The sequence below is a fragment of the Aotus nancymaae genome, unplaced genomic scaffold (genome assembly GCF_030222135.1).
Source record: "Aotus nancymaae isolate 86718 unplaced genomic scaffold, 86718_ANA_hifiasm-v0.15.2.pri h1tg000064l_0, whole genome shotgun sequence".
Classification (NCBI taxonomy): domain Eukaryota; kingdom Metazoa; phylum Chordata; class Mammalia; order Primates; family Aotidae; genus Aotus; species Aotus nancymaae.
The window spans coordinates 12,957,119-12,974,234 of NW_026988478.1; the positions used below are offsets into that span (position 1 = coordinate 12,957,119).

General features: G+C 32.2%; 1 protein-coding gene across 1 annotated transcript in view; it reads left to right on the forward strand.

Annotated features, from left to right (window-relative positions):
* Positions 1-16,911, forward strand: part of SNX2 (sorting nexin 2) — a 52,785-nt gene extending 35,874 nt beyond the window's left edge. The window contains exons 8-15 of the mRNA XM_012448377.2: positions 1,713-1,788; positions 2,740-2,853; positions 3,107-3,200; positions 4,621-4,826; positions 10,692-10,835; positions 12,026-12,106; positions 12,222-12,293; positions 16,752-16,911. Of these exons, the coding sequence (XP_012303800.1) occupies positions 1,713-1,788; positions 2,740-2,853; positions 3,107-3,200; positions 4,621-4,826; positions 10,692-10,835; positions 12,026-12,106; positions 12,222-12,293; positions 16,752-16,802 (838 nt within the window). The 3' untranslated portion in view covers positions 16,803-16,911. The remainder of the gene's footprint in view (positions 1-1,712; positions 1,789-2,739; positions 2,854-3,106; positions 3,201-4,620; positions 4,827-10,691; positions 10,836-12,025; positions 12,107-12,221; positions 12,294-16,751) is intronic.
* Positions 16,912-17,116: the final 205 nt, after the last annotated feature.

The window sequence follows — 17,116 nt, forward strand, 5'->3', positions numbered from 1 at the left end:
TTTCTGTAGGAGTTCTCATAGCACTTAATAAAATGCTGTTTGACATGAATTTTAAAGAGGATATATATATTTCAAACTTTCTTGATTATGGAATCAGTCTTTTTCATGAATATTAAGTGAGACTAGTATTCTACAGAACTCACTTTGGAAAGCTGTTTTAGAGTATAAATGATACAAGATATTTCCACTTAGGTTTGAAATATTGGAATATTTCTTAGAGGTTAAGTACTAGATGTTTTGTCTTTCTTGGATTTTTGTTTGTTTGATTTTTACAAATACCTGAAGGCCTGCTATTATCCAGCTGTTGTATGCATTGAGATTAGCAACTTAAACAAACTGCCTTCAAGTAGTACTTAGTCTAAACAACTAAAAAACATATATTATGAGAAAACTTTCAGTGTTAAAATTGTAAATCAAATTCAAGTGGGAAAACACCAATATTTCTCAAACCTGCAGGATTAGTGTTCTTGCTATATCCTTTTTTTGGCTTCATAATATAGGCGGCAAATATCTTTTTAAACCACAGCATAGATTGTGTTGCAGATATCTGTTAAATGCGCCAGTTCTAGTATAATGACTTCTTATGCGGACTACTGACTTAAAATGAAGTTTAGTATGCTGTATATTTTATTTAAATTTATAAAAGCAGAAGTTAACATTTTAATATGGATAAAATAGTCATTTTGATCAATGTATAGAATTTGCTGTTAGAGAAGGTTATCACTTTTTTGGGAACATTAATTTTAGGCATATTTTATAATCTTATAAAAAGGTAGAAGAAATTACTGAGTACATTTATTCTAAAGAAATAAATGTTATTGTGAGGTAAAAATATTATAGCTGAAATATTAGTGCATATAGTTATTAACCTGGGGGAAGATAGCAATTGTTTTTAATGGGATTAGATGATGAATCGATAATCATCAAATAGTTGACCTTATTTCCTTTTATGAAATCATGATTGGTAATTTATTATGGTTGACAGGCACATTTGAGCTTTTCTAATAAAGGGAAACTGATTTCATAGTGGTGTTTCTAACTTTTTCATTTTTACTCATTTTATGTGGTATTCATTTATTTGATTTTATATGGTATCATATTTAGATAAGACACCAAAAATAACAAAACCTTAAAAATAGAAATATTGAATAAATACCTTTGAAGAGATATGGGGAAAATATTGAAGAAAATTTAGTTCCTGTCAAGTGAGAACCAAAGCTAATTGTGATCATTTAAATATGCTGACATGCAAAAAAATATTGGTTGACTCTCTTCCCCATTTTGGTGATAATAGCAATTTAAAACTTGGTTGAGTGTAATATATATAGTGATATTAGTATGTTTCTTAGAACTCTAAAATTATAGTTGAGAACATAATGACTCCACTGAAAGATAAAATTATTCAACAAACTCACATACTCCTTTACAACATTAATACTTTGCAGTGAGATGTTTGCTTTCCCCACTTCCACCCCCTGCCATTTCTCTTTTTACATAATTATGGAAACTGCATGATGTATCAATTTTCAAAAGATGAACAAAAACCTTTATAATTATTAAGTTTCTGTAAGATTCTAAGTAATTACAGTGAGAACAGACTAATAGGAGGTGCTGAGGACATCTTTTTTCCCAGTATTTCTATTTTTTATCATTTCGTTGAAATATAATTCAAGATGCTACTGATAAAGGAGCAATTTTACTCTTAAACCTAGGTATCTTCAAAGAACAGTAAAACATCCAACTTTACTGCAGGATCCTGATTTAAGGCAGTTCTTGGAAAGTTCAGAGGTATTATTTCTATATTAAATTTTTATATATAAATGTTATCTTTATTTGTCATTGTAATATACTTTACATTGACTACATATATAATAAATAATTGGAGCAATAGGTGGAATAAAGCAATCTTTTTTTTGTTTGTTTGTTTTTTGTTTAGTGCTTTAATTATCTTGCTAAATTAGTAGCAAAATATCTTTGCTTTGATACTTATAGGATGGTTAGTCCTTTCTTGAGCACTTAAAACAAGATATAAGGGGATGGTTTACAAGTACTCTGAATGCCCTAAGTTGTTCCTCAGGCATCATGTTGAAATAAGTTTATTCAGACTTCATTTTGGAGAAAGAGAACATTGAATGTGTATTTGCTTGTTTACATTCTGATATCCTTTTTAAGGTTTTGAAATGCAAATTTGTGACTTGAAAGACCCTAAATTATAACCATGATGCTCTTTATATTTGAAATGTTTGGTATATTTTGGGCTTCTAAGAACAATTTGAGTTGTAGTTTGAGTTTTTCTTTTCTTTAATTTACTTGAGTTGCAAAATGTTTTAAAAACTCAAAACCACACAATGCTAACTGAGCATAAGGAGATTTTTCTCAAGACTCTTCTTTCCTTATAAACAGTTTATTTATGTTAGCAAACAGGTGGCCAGTGTTAGGGTACCTGGCAATTTCTTAATATATTTTGACAAACAGGGTGTTTGTTCCATCTAAATGGAAACGTGCAGAAGAAAAGCAAATGGAAAGTCTATTTTTTAAGTTTTCCTTTGAGAATGTACAAGTACTATATTTGAGAAATTAGATCTCACTATTGAAATGTATGAGAGTGAAGAAAATACAACCTCCTTTTTTTAAATTTTTTGTGTGTGGCGGGGAGAGAAGGGGGGATCACTTTTGTGCCCAGTTAAACCTCCAGGCTTTTAACCGGTTTGTTTGCCCTTATTTGTCATTCAATTCCAGCTGCCTAGAGCAGTTAATACCCAGGCTCTGAGTGGAGCAGGAATATTGAGGATGGTGAACAAGGCTGCCGACGCTGTCAACAAAATGACAATCAAGATGAATGAATCGGATGCAGTAAGAGCTGATTTTTCGACTTGAATAATGAGATGAATTAATGAGCCCAACAATTGCATTTTAAAGCTGTACAAGTGGAAAATAGGATATTAATTTGCTTATTGAGTTCAGTTCTCAGCCACATCAGTTGGCCACCATGGTTATACATGGTTAATTTGTTGCTTTAAAACAAGGAATGTAGCTTGCTATTGGTAACCTAATTTACAATGGTTTGTTCTTTCTAAATTAGCTCCATTTTTCATTTTTTTCTTAGTGGTTTGAAGAAAAGCAGCAGCAATTTGAGAATCTGGATCAGCAACTTAGGAAACTTCATGCCAGTGTTGAAGCCTTGGTCTGTCATAGAAAAGGTTTGTTTGCCTTGTTACTTATGTAGTTAGCACCATAAAACTAATTAAAATATTTTATTTAAATTTTATGTAAATATTCTAAAGTTATTGCAGAAGAGAGAAAACAGTCATTTAAGAGAATATTTTCTATTTCAACTTTATTATTTAAAGCTTTTGTTATATTTTGATCTAATATCTAGCAGTAGAAAAATAATGAGCATATAAAACTATTTGTTAACTGGTACAGATGTGAGCTAACAAAACAACAAAACTATATTTGAATTTTGGATTAAAACTTGGTCACTTGATTAACTCTTTGTTAAGTAAAGTTACAGTTAAATGGATGAAGATGTCTTATCAATTAGCAATTTATTGTAATAAAAATATTTGAGATTTGAAAATTGCTTTTTGAAAATTTTTTGGAAAGTATTTGTTTTGTGCCTGTATTTTCTGTAGAATCCTTTGAAGTATTTTCTTTATTTTTGAACCACAATATTTGGTTTGGTTTTTCTAAAAATTTATAGAAAATTTCAGTTGTAATATTTTAATCCACAGTGAAATTATAGTTTTTTGGTTTATTTTTAAAGAATCCAGTGATTTAAGTATCAATTGTCCATAATATTTAATAAGTAAATACTATATAACATTACCAGCAATACATTTTATTAAGTTAATTATAGAAACTTACTAATACACTTATTGAAAGTAGTTTATAACAGCTTTTGCCATTTGAATTATATATCTCTTAGGGAATGGGCTTTATGCCTCTTTTGGAGAACTTTGCATAACGTAGAGCAACAGAGCAATTTCCAGGCAATGTAATTGTTAGTTGTGGATAGTATTCAGCCTGTAAACATCTTTTCTTTATTTGAAATACCTGAAATGATCATGCTCCAAATCTTTTTAGAAATTCTAGTATTTTACTGAGCATTGTTATACAACAAAGGAAAAAGACAATAAAATTTATGTTAATTGTATATATAATTTTACGTTTGTTCCGTTAGCTAAATAATACTCTCATTAAAAATTATAGACATTATTTTCAATGACAAATGTTTAAAGGGCAGAAATGTATAAATCAATTGTGAGTATTGCCAGTGCTTCTCATATTAAAAATAAATTTCAGTTTTAGGAATGAACAGAGAAACAGTGAATACTGTGGGAGAATAAAGAAGAGGCAGATTTTTATATTAAATGATTTAAACATAGTTCATCCACTTGGAAAATAAGCAGTGATTTGTCTTAGTTTTTGGTAGATCTCCAAGCACTTGGGATTTATGCCTGAGGCATTTTAATGTCTAATTGTTTCATGTTAATTAATTTAAAATATTATTTGAGCAACTTGTGAATAGGTAAAATTTAGAGAAAAGTTGAAAAATCAATACAATATTTTTAGATTTTACTAATGAACACTAAAAGTACATATGTTTTTTTATTTCAGAACTTTCAGCCAACACAGCTGCCTTTGCTAAAAGTGCTGCCATGTTAGGTAATTCTGAGGATCATACTGCTTTATCTAGAGCTTTGTCTCAGCTTGCAGAGGTTGAAGAGAAGATAGACCAGTTACATCAAGAACAAGCTTTTGCTGACTTTTATATGTTCTCAGAACTACTTAGTGACTACATTCGTCTTATTGCTGCAGTGAAAGTAAGCCCTTTCTTACATTCTTCTCACTTTTCTCATGTGCTTTAAAAAGTATTTTATTTCCTATTAGTTATGTATTTGTCTAAATTCCTTATATACTAGCACAAATAAAATGGCTTCAAGATAAGTATCCATAACTTAATACTTTCCTCCCTATGACTTGCACAGTACAATAGACAGAATTAATGTTTTTAACAGGTCTAAGGGAATGATAGATAAGACAGAAAACATTACACATTTACTTATGTATTTGCTTATATAAGTTTCTAACTAACTGATAGCATTCATTTGCTCATTCTAGCATTAACCGAGACTACTCACTGGACTCTATTATCGTTAGTAACTCTATTATCGTTAGTAAAGCTGACTGTGTAATGAGTGGGATAAAACCAGAAATGATCATTGCAGTGAATATCTTTAATTGGGACTTTATCATGAATTTGGATATAATAAGACTTTCTGTTTGTATACTCAAATGTGTAGTTGCCATGTGTTTATAGATGAGATGGGACTCGATTAGATCATAAATTGTGTTACTGAATGGTAATACTTAAATATAATAGTCCAATTTCTGAATAGTTGAGAAAGTAATCCAGTTAATAAAAATTAGTATTCTACAGATATCTCCAGTATTCAGACAGTTAAACTGAATGAACATTACTCCATGTATCATGTTTCAGAAGATACTTTAAGATCTTTGAATTATTGTTATAGATATTAGTTATGGGGTTTGGGGGGGTACTGGGTATTTACCTTTTACCTTGAATTTAAACATCTAGAAAGTTAATGAGACCTTGTTTCTTTCTTATGCAAAATTTTTTCAGCTAAAGTCTGTGATCAAGTTAGTACTTATCTGCGATGAGCATATTTATTGATGGTTCTGTTCTCAAGCTACTGGTGACATTTATTATTAAAGCATTCTTAGCAATTCAGAATGGTGCTTTTACTTATTTGATAAAATTGCCAATTTTACTTGTATTTATTGTTCTAAATGTTATTCCTTATGCTGTTGGTAATTAATTTTTCAGTATTTAGAAATGTTAATGTAGATAGCAGTTGTCAGAGTATACGTCATTATATACAGGCAGCTTGTGATGTATGGAGATCTAGTTTACAGATTTGTTCCACCTACTCTCACTTCTTACCAGAGCTCCCAATAGCATGAGAACTGTTATAAAAAAGTGTGACACTTCCAAAAAACCTGTGACTTAAAAAAGGGAAGTTGGGCAGTGTCTGTAAGAGTACATACCTGGTAATAAGAGCTAGCCTGGAAGGAGACCCCCTGGCAGTGACGGCCTGCCTGTGTAATGGATACTGATCCCTCAGAAACAGCTTTCCTCATACCCTAAGTCTTTTTGCTATATTATTATATTTCATGAAATTATAGTTATATTAATGTTTTCCAAAATATTTTCTATAGAACACTGGCACCAAAAGATGGATTATAGTTAGCTAAGTTTGGAAAGTTACGTATGTATACAGTATCCCTGTTTGCGAGATTCAGAATGCATTTTAAAAGCTCAGAACTAGCTAGGAATGAAAAAGAAAATAAATTTTAATCCAGAGGCTTCTAAATTCATATGAACAAGAATTATTTTCCACTAAATATCTATTTACATACATGGAACACATTTGGGGAAATACTGAATTAATGATTCATTGACTGAAAGAGTTAAAGAGCTGTGGTCAAGTTGCCTTTAGGTAAATTAAGCTCTTCAAGATTGGTTTCTACTGAAATGTAGCTTAGATCAACTGCACAAAGTAATTGCGATATTATGGAAGGAGGTGACAGGTAATGGTTTTTATTTCTGTCTTATTCTCTGTTTTAAACTAATTTATTTGTATTTGAAAAAATAATGCATGTACATGACAGTTTTAATAGCCCAGCAAGGTAAATTTCCCTGCAGAACTAAGACCTGTAGTCTCTGACCTCAGTCATAAACTATTAGATTCTTTTATGTCTTTACAGAATTAGCTATGCATGTACCTAAAACTAATTCTCTCCCTCTTTCTGTCTGTTTATTCCTTCCTTCCCCTTTCTCTCCCTGCCTTCCTTTCTCAAAAAGGAATACACTGTGTGTACTGTTGTTTGTCTGCCTTTTCACCCACTCCACTTATTAGAGCAGTCTCCCTATCAACATAGGTAGATGTCTTTTTAATGGTTGTATAGCATTCCATCATATAACATTTAGATGTTCCTTGAATTATAGTCTTGTCTTTAAAAAAATCAAGTATTTTGACAACTCTTTGGTCATAAAGATTCTATAAGTAGAATTGCTGACCAAAAGTTATAAGCATTTTAAATTTCAGTATTGCCAGATTACCGTTCAAAGAGATTTTACTTTGTGCCCTAACCAGTACGTGTTTCTTTTTACTACCACCCAAGAATGAAGGTTTTTTTTTTTTAATAAGTTGTCATTTACTTAGTGTGAGTCAAGGCATCTTTACAAATGATAAACCATTTACATTTCTTTTTCTGTGAATGAACTGTTCAAGACCTTTGCCCCATTTTTGTTTGCTTATTATCTAATAGCTGCTTAATATTAATTAACCTTTAGTTTCATCCCTATCGAGAATACTGTTCTGATGATAATTCTGCAAGTTAGGAGTACTTTGGGGATTACTATAGAGCCATTGTTGGGAGCAGAGAACATCAGGAATTAGAACACAAAAGAAAAAGCTAAATTTTACCCATTTCAAAATATTGCCTAAGCCTGGTTTTGTGTCAAGAAACTCCTGTTTTCCTCTTTTCTACAGTACATGGCCTTTGAAATTTAGAACTACAGGTTTTGGCTGTATCCTTACAAGCATTGTCATGTATTGGGCTTCTGTGAACCACTAAAGTAGGGTCAGAGATTGAGGGCAATGATTCTTAATGTTTTTAGCACTAGAACTCTTTAGAAGTAATTTTTGTAGGGGATTCCAATTTATAAAACATATTAAACATTTTTTTTTAACTAAAAGATGAGTTCCCCGAAGGGTTTAAATGCTTTATTGTTTGGCTATAAATACTCAGCATCTCTTCAGAACTCCATGAAGCTGGGCAGCATATTTTCAGATTAACTGAATTAGAATATGGTAACAATTTAAATTGCAGCATCAAATTTCCTGATGGGCCAAGAAAACTGTTAGACATCTGCAATCTTATCTAACCTAGACCAGCTTGCATACAAATGTATGCTGTAAATTGGCAGGGAAATGGAGATCCTCCATGGATGATCAGTGTAAACTTATCCCTGTTCTAATGATTCTACTAGAGTAGATTAGTATCTTGGCATACAAAGGGAAATATTGCCACAATTTAATCGATTTAATTAATTGTTAGAAGTTTGACTGTGGTACTGGTTCTTTTTTTCTTTTATTTTCTATTATTTTGTTACAAAGGTAAGAAAACGAGGAAAAAGTTAATTTGTATATTTAAGATTTTTTTTTTTCCTGAAATAACCTGACTTTAGTATTCTTACCTTTATCATAGCTCCTGCATCTGTACCACAATAAACACGTCCTAGTTCTGGAATACTGAGATAATACATTGGACAGGGACCAAATTAGTTTAGGTTTAGCATATCAATGAAAAAGCCAGTTGATATACATTAAGAATGTAAGCACATATTGAATTAAAGGGCATGTTCTTTAGCTTTTTCTCTGTATTGGTACATATTTTAAGGAATCTAATTGTTATTGAACAGAGAAATTCAGAAATGAACAGATATGGCCCTGTTCCCCTAAAGCAAGACTAGGCCTAAAATCTTAAATTACTTTTTGGTTGGTTGTGTGTATGGGGTGTGTGTGTGTGTCAGAGGTGAGAGGGATTGTTTGTCTCAAATCAAGCCTGTTCAATATGCAGGCCAGGACAGCTTTGAATGCAGCCCAACACAAATTCATAAACTTTATTAAAATGTCATGAGATTATATATATATATATATATATATATATATACACACACATATATATATAATTTCTTTTTTTCTTTTTCTTTTTCTTTTTTTTTTTTTTAAAGCTCATCACCTGTTGTTAGTATATTTTGTGCTTGATCCAAGACAATTCTTCTTCCAGTGTGGCCCAGGGAAGCCAAAGGATTGAACACTACTGTTTTAAATGATAGTTACTTTTTCTCAATTTGTTTGTGTTAGATGTGTTACTTTTGGATTTTAGCTTAAATTAATTTGACTAAAGCAAAGTTAATTTATAATAAGGGATGTTTTAGAAAAAAATGTGGTCTTTTAAATACAAGAAAAGCAGACAAAGGGGACGGTAAGATTTATTTACTAATGTAAGAAGAGAAATTATCTGAGATAAATTAAATATAGCAAAGTAGATTTAAATACCCATAGATAAGGTGCTTTGACTTGCCAGTTTGCCCTGGATATCTGTTGTCCTGGTTAATTTAAAATGTTCACGATCTGTAAGAATTCTTTTGGAAAAATAGGAAAAATACTTTGGTTTCTGGTTGATTGGATTTTTTAATGTTATCACATTTTTAAAAATTGTCATATGATATAAATGCTGTTTAATTATACATTTTTTCCATAATACTGAGTTATCCTTTGTACTTTTAATAGAAAGCTTAACAGTTTATAACTACATTTACATGTGTATGTTATTTAGAAGTAATCCACAATAACTGTACTTACTGATTATTAAGCATCCACTAGGTTAAGTCACTATGCAATAATATACTTGTCATGTTATTTCTAATCCATAAATGTAGACATCACTTCCCACCTCTTATATTTGGAAGCATTATAGCTTGGAGAAGTTCAGTGAATTTACCCATGGTCATAAAGTGACACAACTAATAGTAGAACCAAATTCGATTTTCTCCAAAGCCTGCTTTTTTTAAAAAAAATACTCTATCTGCATATTTTTCTTTTCAGCAGATCATGTAGGAACATGTAGTTTTTACTGCTATAGGAACATGTAGTTTTTACTGCTTCATGGTTCAAAACCTTTTTTATGTGGAATAAATTAAAATAACTCTGGTTTAGTACTTCCTGATTCACCCAATTTATTGTTTATTTCATGAATGTTTGATTAGTAATTACTAAAATAATTTTAATATTTCTCATCAAGCCAGAAAGAGGATTCTTAGTGGGTTCTCCCATCCTATCTGTGATGTTTTTTCATGAGACTACTAGTTACTCTAATTTATTCATATTTCATTTCTTTTCTCTATTTACTTGCTCTTGCTCTGCCAGACTCCTTGAGAAAAGTCATGGATTTGGTTGACTTATTGTATTAGGATCTTTTTGTCTATTTCTTCTTTAGTTCTGCAGTGTATACATAATATATATAGTCATCTTTTCATCTTTTGCCCTTTTCATCTTGTGTAAAATTGTCTTTTTTTCATTTTGATATATTTTACCTTTTGATTGCTTTTCCTTTTATTTGCTATGATAATTTTTTCTACTGCATATCTTATGAGTGTTTCCCATTTTGTCTTTTCAGTTTCAGACATTTTTCTAACACTTAATATGCTTCTAATATTATTTAGCAGGAAAATTTCCAGTGTAGATATGACACTAGCATTTTCCTATTAAAGACATCTTTCTTCAAAGCATAAAACTCTTAGAAATCTTATTATAAACCACATTTAAAGCCTAAAGGCTAGTGATGAAATGGATTTTGAATGTAGTTTTTTATTCTGAGTGTTCATGTTTCATCCAGTGATGGGGTTTTTTGTTTTAAGCAAGTGAATATGGAGTTTATTTTTTTTGATATTGGCATGCTTATTTTCAGTATCTTAATATATTAGAGTAGCACTTAAATACTTGGTTTTATTGCTTTCTGTATTACAACACTTCTAGTGTTATGAAGGTATTTTAAATGTTACTCTTACTTAGTAGCATTATGTCGTTCACTTATAGGGTGTGTTTGACCATCGAATGAAGTGCTGGCAGAAATGGGAAGATGCTCAAATTACTTTGCTCAAAAAACGTGAAGCTGAGGCAAAAATAATGGTTGCTAACAAACCAGATAAAATACAGCAAGCTAAAAATGAAATAAGAGAGGTGATTACTAAATGCTTCATTTCTTTACTTGAATTTTTCATGAGTCATTCATATATACATAATTTTTCATAATTTTTTTCTAAACCATTCAACATGTGGCTATTTTTGCATATTTTTATGAACTGTGTTAGAATTACTTTAAAATTTTGATCATTATTAAAATCTCCAGAACCCCTTATTACTACCTCCATGTGATTATGGAATGGATAAAGAAGCATACAGGAAAGCACCTAAAATTAACCTTTACATTAATAATTACACAATTCTTACTAGATGGTTAATTTGATTTCAGATAATTATTTCATGTCTAAAAATGGTTTTAGAGCTAGATCTATCCCACATTTAGCTGTCCAGGCAACATTATCCCCCATATATATGTATTATATATGGTATTTTAGTGAATTTGTATAAGTTTATTATAATTTATACACTTTTCTTACCATGCTTCAATAAGGAAATTGAAGAGGTAGGACAACCTTTATATTACTAAAAATAAATGTACCTGCTCTTTGAAGAGTATATACCAATGTTTTGGTTACATAGTGGGAAAAATATCATTTCATTGCTTAAATCTTCAGTTATTTTAGTTGTTCCATTGTTCACTAATCACAACATTTTGTTGTTTCTGTACTGAATTTAATATTTATTGATGGTGTTCAGTACTCCATAATTCCACATTTTTTTTTTATTCTGGTCATTTTACCATTACAAAAACATTTTTTAAATGTTTATTACGTAATTTTCCTAAAGTATTTCCATCAGCATATAAATTTTGATGAACACATATCCTTGTATTTAACAGTAGTGATATATTATGAAATAATTACTGATATAAAAAAGTAATTAAGAAAATCACGCTGATCATTTATTTTGTGGTGAATTTTATGCCCAAAATCTTTCCTCTTAGTTATATTTAATTAAGCTTTGGACATTGTAGTTTATTAAGTACAGTATTGAAATATCTTAATATTGAGTAAATTTGGCTGTGGAATATTAATGGAAATTAAGCTAACATGCATTTCTATTAGTCGAAAGTTAAATATTATTTCTGTTGATGCTAAATTGTGCTTTGCCAATGTTGAACTTTCTCAGGTTTTTGAGGCATTGTGATTAAATAAAGTAAGTGGTCATGACAGTACTGTACTTTTTTTGAGCTAAGCATAAAATATTTCTTTGTTTGTTTTTATTAGTGGGAGGCGAAAGTGCAACAAGGGGAAAGAGAATTTGAACAGATCTCTAAAACGATTCGAAAAGAAGTGGGAAGATTTGAGGCATGTATAATAACTTTGCATTTTTCTTAACAACATGGTCACATTTTGCTGCAATTTTGTGGTAAAATTAAATTTAGTTTTCTACTAACGGACTTTTTAAAATGTGCTTCAACAGAAAGAACGAGTGAAGGATTTTAAAACTGTTATCATCAAGTACTTAGAATCATTAGTACAAACACAACAACAGGTAAGCCATTTTTGTTTGTGACTTAAACTTCTAGAATTTGTTTTTGCCGTATTTTTTTATTTTAAAAAGATGATTAATGAACTGGGCTTTTAAACTCAAGAATAAGAAATGGAAGACAGAAAGCCAGTGATGGTAAAGGAAAAAAGGATAAATTCATTGGAAACTGTCTTAGGTTCTTTTTGCCTCTGCTAAACGCTGAGGCAGAGATACAGTTTTCCCAATTTTAGGCTATCAGAAACCTCATGGGCAACTTTCCCCTTTCACTGTCTTTCTAGTTTGTTTCCTTGTTGGTCAGACCTGTTTGAGTAAATTCTCAATAGTAAGTTCTTCTCTTCCATAACAGATAGACCTTAAACACTTTTTCACAATTTTTAAAAAATGTACTGTTTTCGTTTTTGCCTTATTTTGTTTGGAGTTGTTGGTGGTTGAATGCTGCAAGTGGCATCTGTCTCCTTTACCATGCATTTTAATGGTACATTAAATAAAAAGATAATCGCAGGAAATTTTCCTATATAAATGTAAAATTGGAGTAACAGGTCAAGTAATTTAATATCTTGAATAGAAGGATTTTTTCTTCCCATTTAAAAATATGTGGATCTAGAATGTTGTTTGTGTAAAATATAATAGGTTGTTTTTGAATTAAGAGGTAAGATGTCTTCAAATTGTCTTTAGTTTTTATTTAAACAGTTCATAAAGTTAGATTTTTTTAAATATCAAAATAAGTCATATAAGCTTGTTTTTAAAGGAATTGTTTTAAACATGACTTCAGTTTATATTTCAGTCTGTTCTCTGGACTACTCAACGAAGACTGACAGCTAATTCTCTCCAATCCTTTTTTTTTCTTGTTCAGTATTTTCTTTCTTTCTTTCTTTTTTTTTTTTTTTTTTTTATGAAAGAGAAAGAGAAAGAGGGAGAGAGAACAGGAGTCTTGCTCTATTGCCCAGGCTGGAATGCAATCTAAAAATAGGTATTAAAAACCTCTTTTAAATACCGATAATTGTGCTTAACAGCGGAGACAGGAAGGAATGAGGGAAGAAAATAACAAACAAACAGCCAACCAATATTTCATTTAAATCTGTGAAATGCTATGCAAATGCTGAAGAGTGATTTACTTCCAATTATGTGGTCACTTTCAAAATAGGTGTAATGTGATACTGAGAAAAATGTACGTTCTGTGGACCTAGGGTGAAGAATTCTATAAATATTCACTGAGTTTACTTGTTCTAGGTCTGAGTTCTAATCATAGATGTCCCTGTTAATCTTCTATCTCGTTGATCCGTCGAATATTAACAATGTGGTGTCAAAGTCTCCTTTATTGTGCGGGAGTCCAAGTCTCTTTATAAGTCATTGAGAACTTGTCTTATGTATCTGGGTGCTCCTATATTGGGTGCATATATATTTATGACCATTGACTCCTGTTGTTGCATTGATCCTTTTACCATTATGTAATGTCCTTCTTTGTTTCTTTTAGTCATTGTTACTATTAGTCTATTTTGTCAGAGACGAAAGTTACAACTCCTGTTTTTTTTTTGTTTTCTTTTTTTTTTTTTTTTTTTTTTTTTGCTCTCCATTTGATTGGTGAGTCTTCCTCCAGTCCTTTGTTTTGAGTCTTTGTGTGTCCTTGCTTATGAGATGGATCTGGATACAGCGTACCGACGGGTTTTGACTTTTTATTCAATTTGCCTGTCTGTGTCTTTGATTGGGGCATTTAATCCATTTAAATTTAGGATTAATATTGATATTTGTGAGTTTAATATTGTCATTTAATGCTATCTGGCTATTTTGCCCATTAGTTGATATAGATTCTTCATTATGGAGATACTCTTTACCTTTTGGTAAGTTTTTGGGATGACTGATACTGGTTGTTCCTTTCTGTGTGTAATGCTTCTTTCAGAAGCTCTTGGAAAGCAGGCCTGGTGGTGATGAAATCTCTGAGTGCTTGCTTGTTCGTGAAAAATTTTATTTTTCCTTCATTTATGAAGCTTAGTTTGGCTGGATATGAGATTCTGGATTGAAAATTCTTTTCTTTGAGGATATTGAATATCCTCACTCTCTTCTAGTTTGTAGGGTTTCTGCTGAGAAATCTGCTGTGAGTCTGATAGGCTTCCCTTTATGAGTAACCTGACCTTTCTCTCTAGCTGCCCTTAGAATTTTCTCCTTTATTTCAACCCTGGTGAATCTAACGATTACGTGTCTTGGGTTCCTCTACTTGAGGAATATCTTTGTGGTGTTCTCTGTATTACCTGGAGTTGAGTATTGTCCTGCCTTATTAGGTTAGGAAAGTTTTCTTGAATAATATCCTGAAGAATATTTTCCAGCTTGGATTCATTCTCTTCATGACATTCAGGTACACCTATCAAACGTAAATTAGATCTTTTCACATAGTCTGATATTTCTTGGAGACTTGGCTCGTTCCTTTTTACTCTTTCTTCTCTAATCTTGTCTTCTCATTTCATTTCATTAAATTGGTGTTCGACCTCTGATATCCTTTCTTCTGCTTGATCAATTCAACTGTTAAAACCTGTGCATACTTCGTGGGGTTCTCATATTGTATTCTTCAGTTCCATTAATTCACTTATATTCCTCTCTAAATTGTCTAGTCTCATTAGGATTTCGTCAAACCTTTTTTCAAGGTTCTTAGTTTCTTTATGTTGGGCTAGAACATGTTCTTTTAACTCAGAGAAGTTTCTTATTATCCACCTTCTGAAGCCTAATTCTGTTAATGGAACGCACTTGTTCTCCATCAGGCCTTGTTCCCCTGATGATGAGGAACTGTGATCCCCTGTACAGGGAGAGGCATTCTGATTTTGGGTATTCTCAGCCTTTTTACGCTGGTTTCTTCCCATCATTGTAACTTTATCCACCTGTCGTCTTTGTAATTACCGACTTTCAAATTAGGTCTCTGAGTGGACGTCAAACTTGTTGATTCCCAGTGCTGGAATCTGAGCAACCCACTGTGCCGGCTAAAACAGTGGCATTAAAATTCATGGTACTTTTCTGCCTGGGAATCTCCAGTCTGGCTTCCCTCTTGAGTCCCTTTTTCAATCAGCTGAATGGGCGACTCTGGCTTCCAGGAGCTCCAAACGTTGACCGAAAGGGGACCCAGTCCCGTTTAATCCGCACTGAGAATCGCCACGCCAAGGTGCCAGCAAAACCGCCGCACCAGCCACAAGAGTTGTGCTAGCGACCCATGGGGCTCCTCCGTTGGGAATCTTCTGGTCCATGAGCAACAAAAATTCATCTGAAAGTGTGGCGTTCTCTCGTTCTCTGCGCTTTCACTGGGAGCTACAATCCTGAGCTGCTAATAATTGGCCATCTTGGATCTCTCTCCTCTTGTTCAGTATTTTCTTTTCTTCTTCCTTATATCCCATTCTTCTTGTCTAGCAACAACATAAAATGTCAATATGCTCTGATTTGGGAAATCTTATCACTTTATGCTGGAAAAGGTCATTGTAGTTGTATTATTATTTAAAGTAATCTTTAATATATGGTAACACTGTTCTATGTAAAATTTTGCATAAATCAAAAAATTGTACATTTTAAAAATTCTATTATTTTACATCAAAAACTAAAATTAGTCAGGAGTAATGTTTTAAATAATTTATTTATGAACTATATTGATGGACTTCAGATAAGTAAGTTAAAATGATTTCTTTAAGAACCAGACATTGGCCGGGCGCAGCAGCTCACGCCTGTAATCCCAATACTTTGGGAGGCCGAGGTGGGTAGATCACCTGAGGTCAGCAGTTCAAGACCAGCCTGGCCAACATGGAGAAACCTCATCTCTACTAAAAATACAAAAAAGTTAGCCAGGAATGGTTGTAATCCTAGCTTACAGGCACGTGCCTGTAATCCTAGCTACTTGGGAAGCTGAGGCAGGAGAATTGCTTGAACCCAGGAAGTGGAGGTTGCAGTGAGCCTCGATCACATCATTGCACTCCAGCCTGGGCAACAAGAATGAAACTCTGTCTGGAAAAAAAAAAAAAAACAGACATTAGTAAACATTAGTCATTGATAGTTAGTGATTTGCATAGTTTTTTAAATGTTTTTGTTTTCGTTTGTTTTTTTTCTTTTTCTTTTTTCTTTTGAGATGGAATCTTGCTCTGTTGTCCAGGCTGGAGTACAGTGGCATGATCTTGGCTCACTGCAACCTCCACCTCCTGGATTCAAGTGATTCTCCTATCTCAGCCTCCCAAGTAGCTGGAATTACAGGCACATGCCACATCGCTCAGCTAATTTTTGTATTTTTAGTAGAAACGGTGTTTCACCATGTTGGCCAGGCTAGTCTCGAACTCCTCTTGACCTCAAGTGACCCACCCACCTTGGCCTCCCAAAGTGCTGGGATTACAGATGTGAGCCACCCTGCCTGGCCTATATAGATTTTTTTTTTAATGTTGTACAAGATATATGCATATAAATGACAAAAAGATAATAACATATTTTAATTATCATTCACAGCTGATAAAATACTGGGAAGCATTCCTACCTGAAGCCAAAGCCATTGCCTAGCAATAAGACTGTTGCTGTTAAGAAGACCTTGGATGTTGTTCCAGTTATGCTGAATTCCACAGTGAAATCATTTAAAACCATCTAAATAAACCACTATATATTTTATGAATTACACGTGGTTTTATATATATATATATATATATATATAAACACACACACACACTCTGACATTTTATTACAAGCTGCATGTCCTGACCCTCTTTGAAATAAGTGGACTGTGGCATGACATTCTGCAATACTTTGCTGAATTGAACACTATTGTGTCTCAAATACTTGTACTAAAAAGTGCACTGCAAGACCAGAAAATATTACAA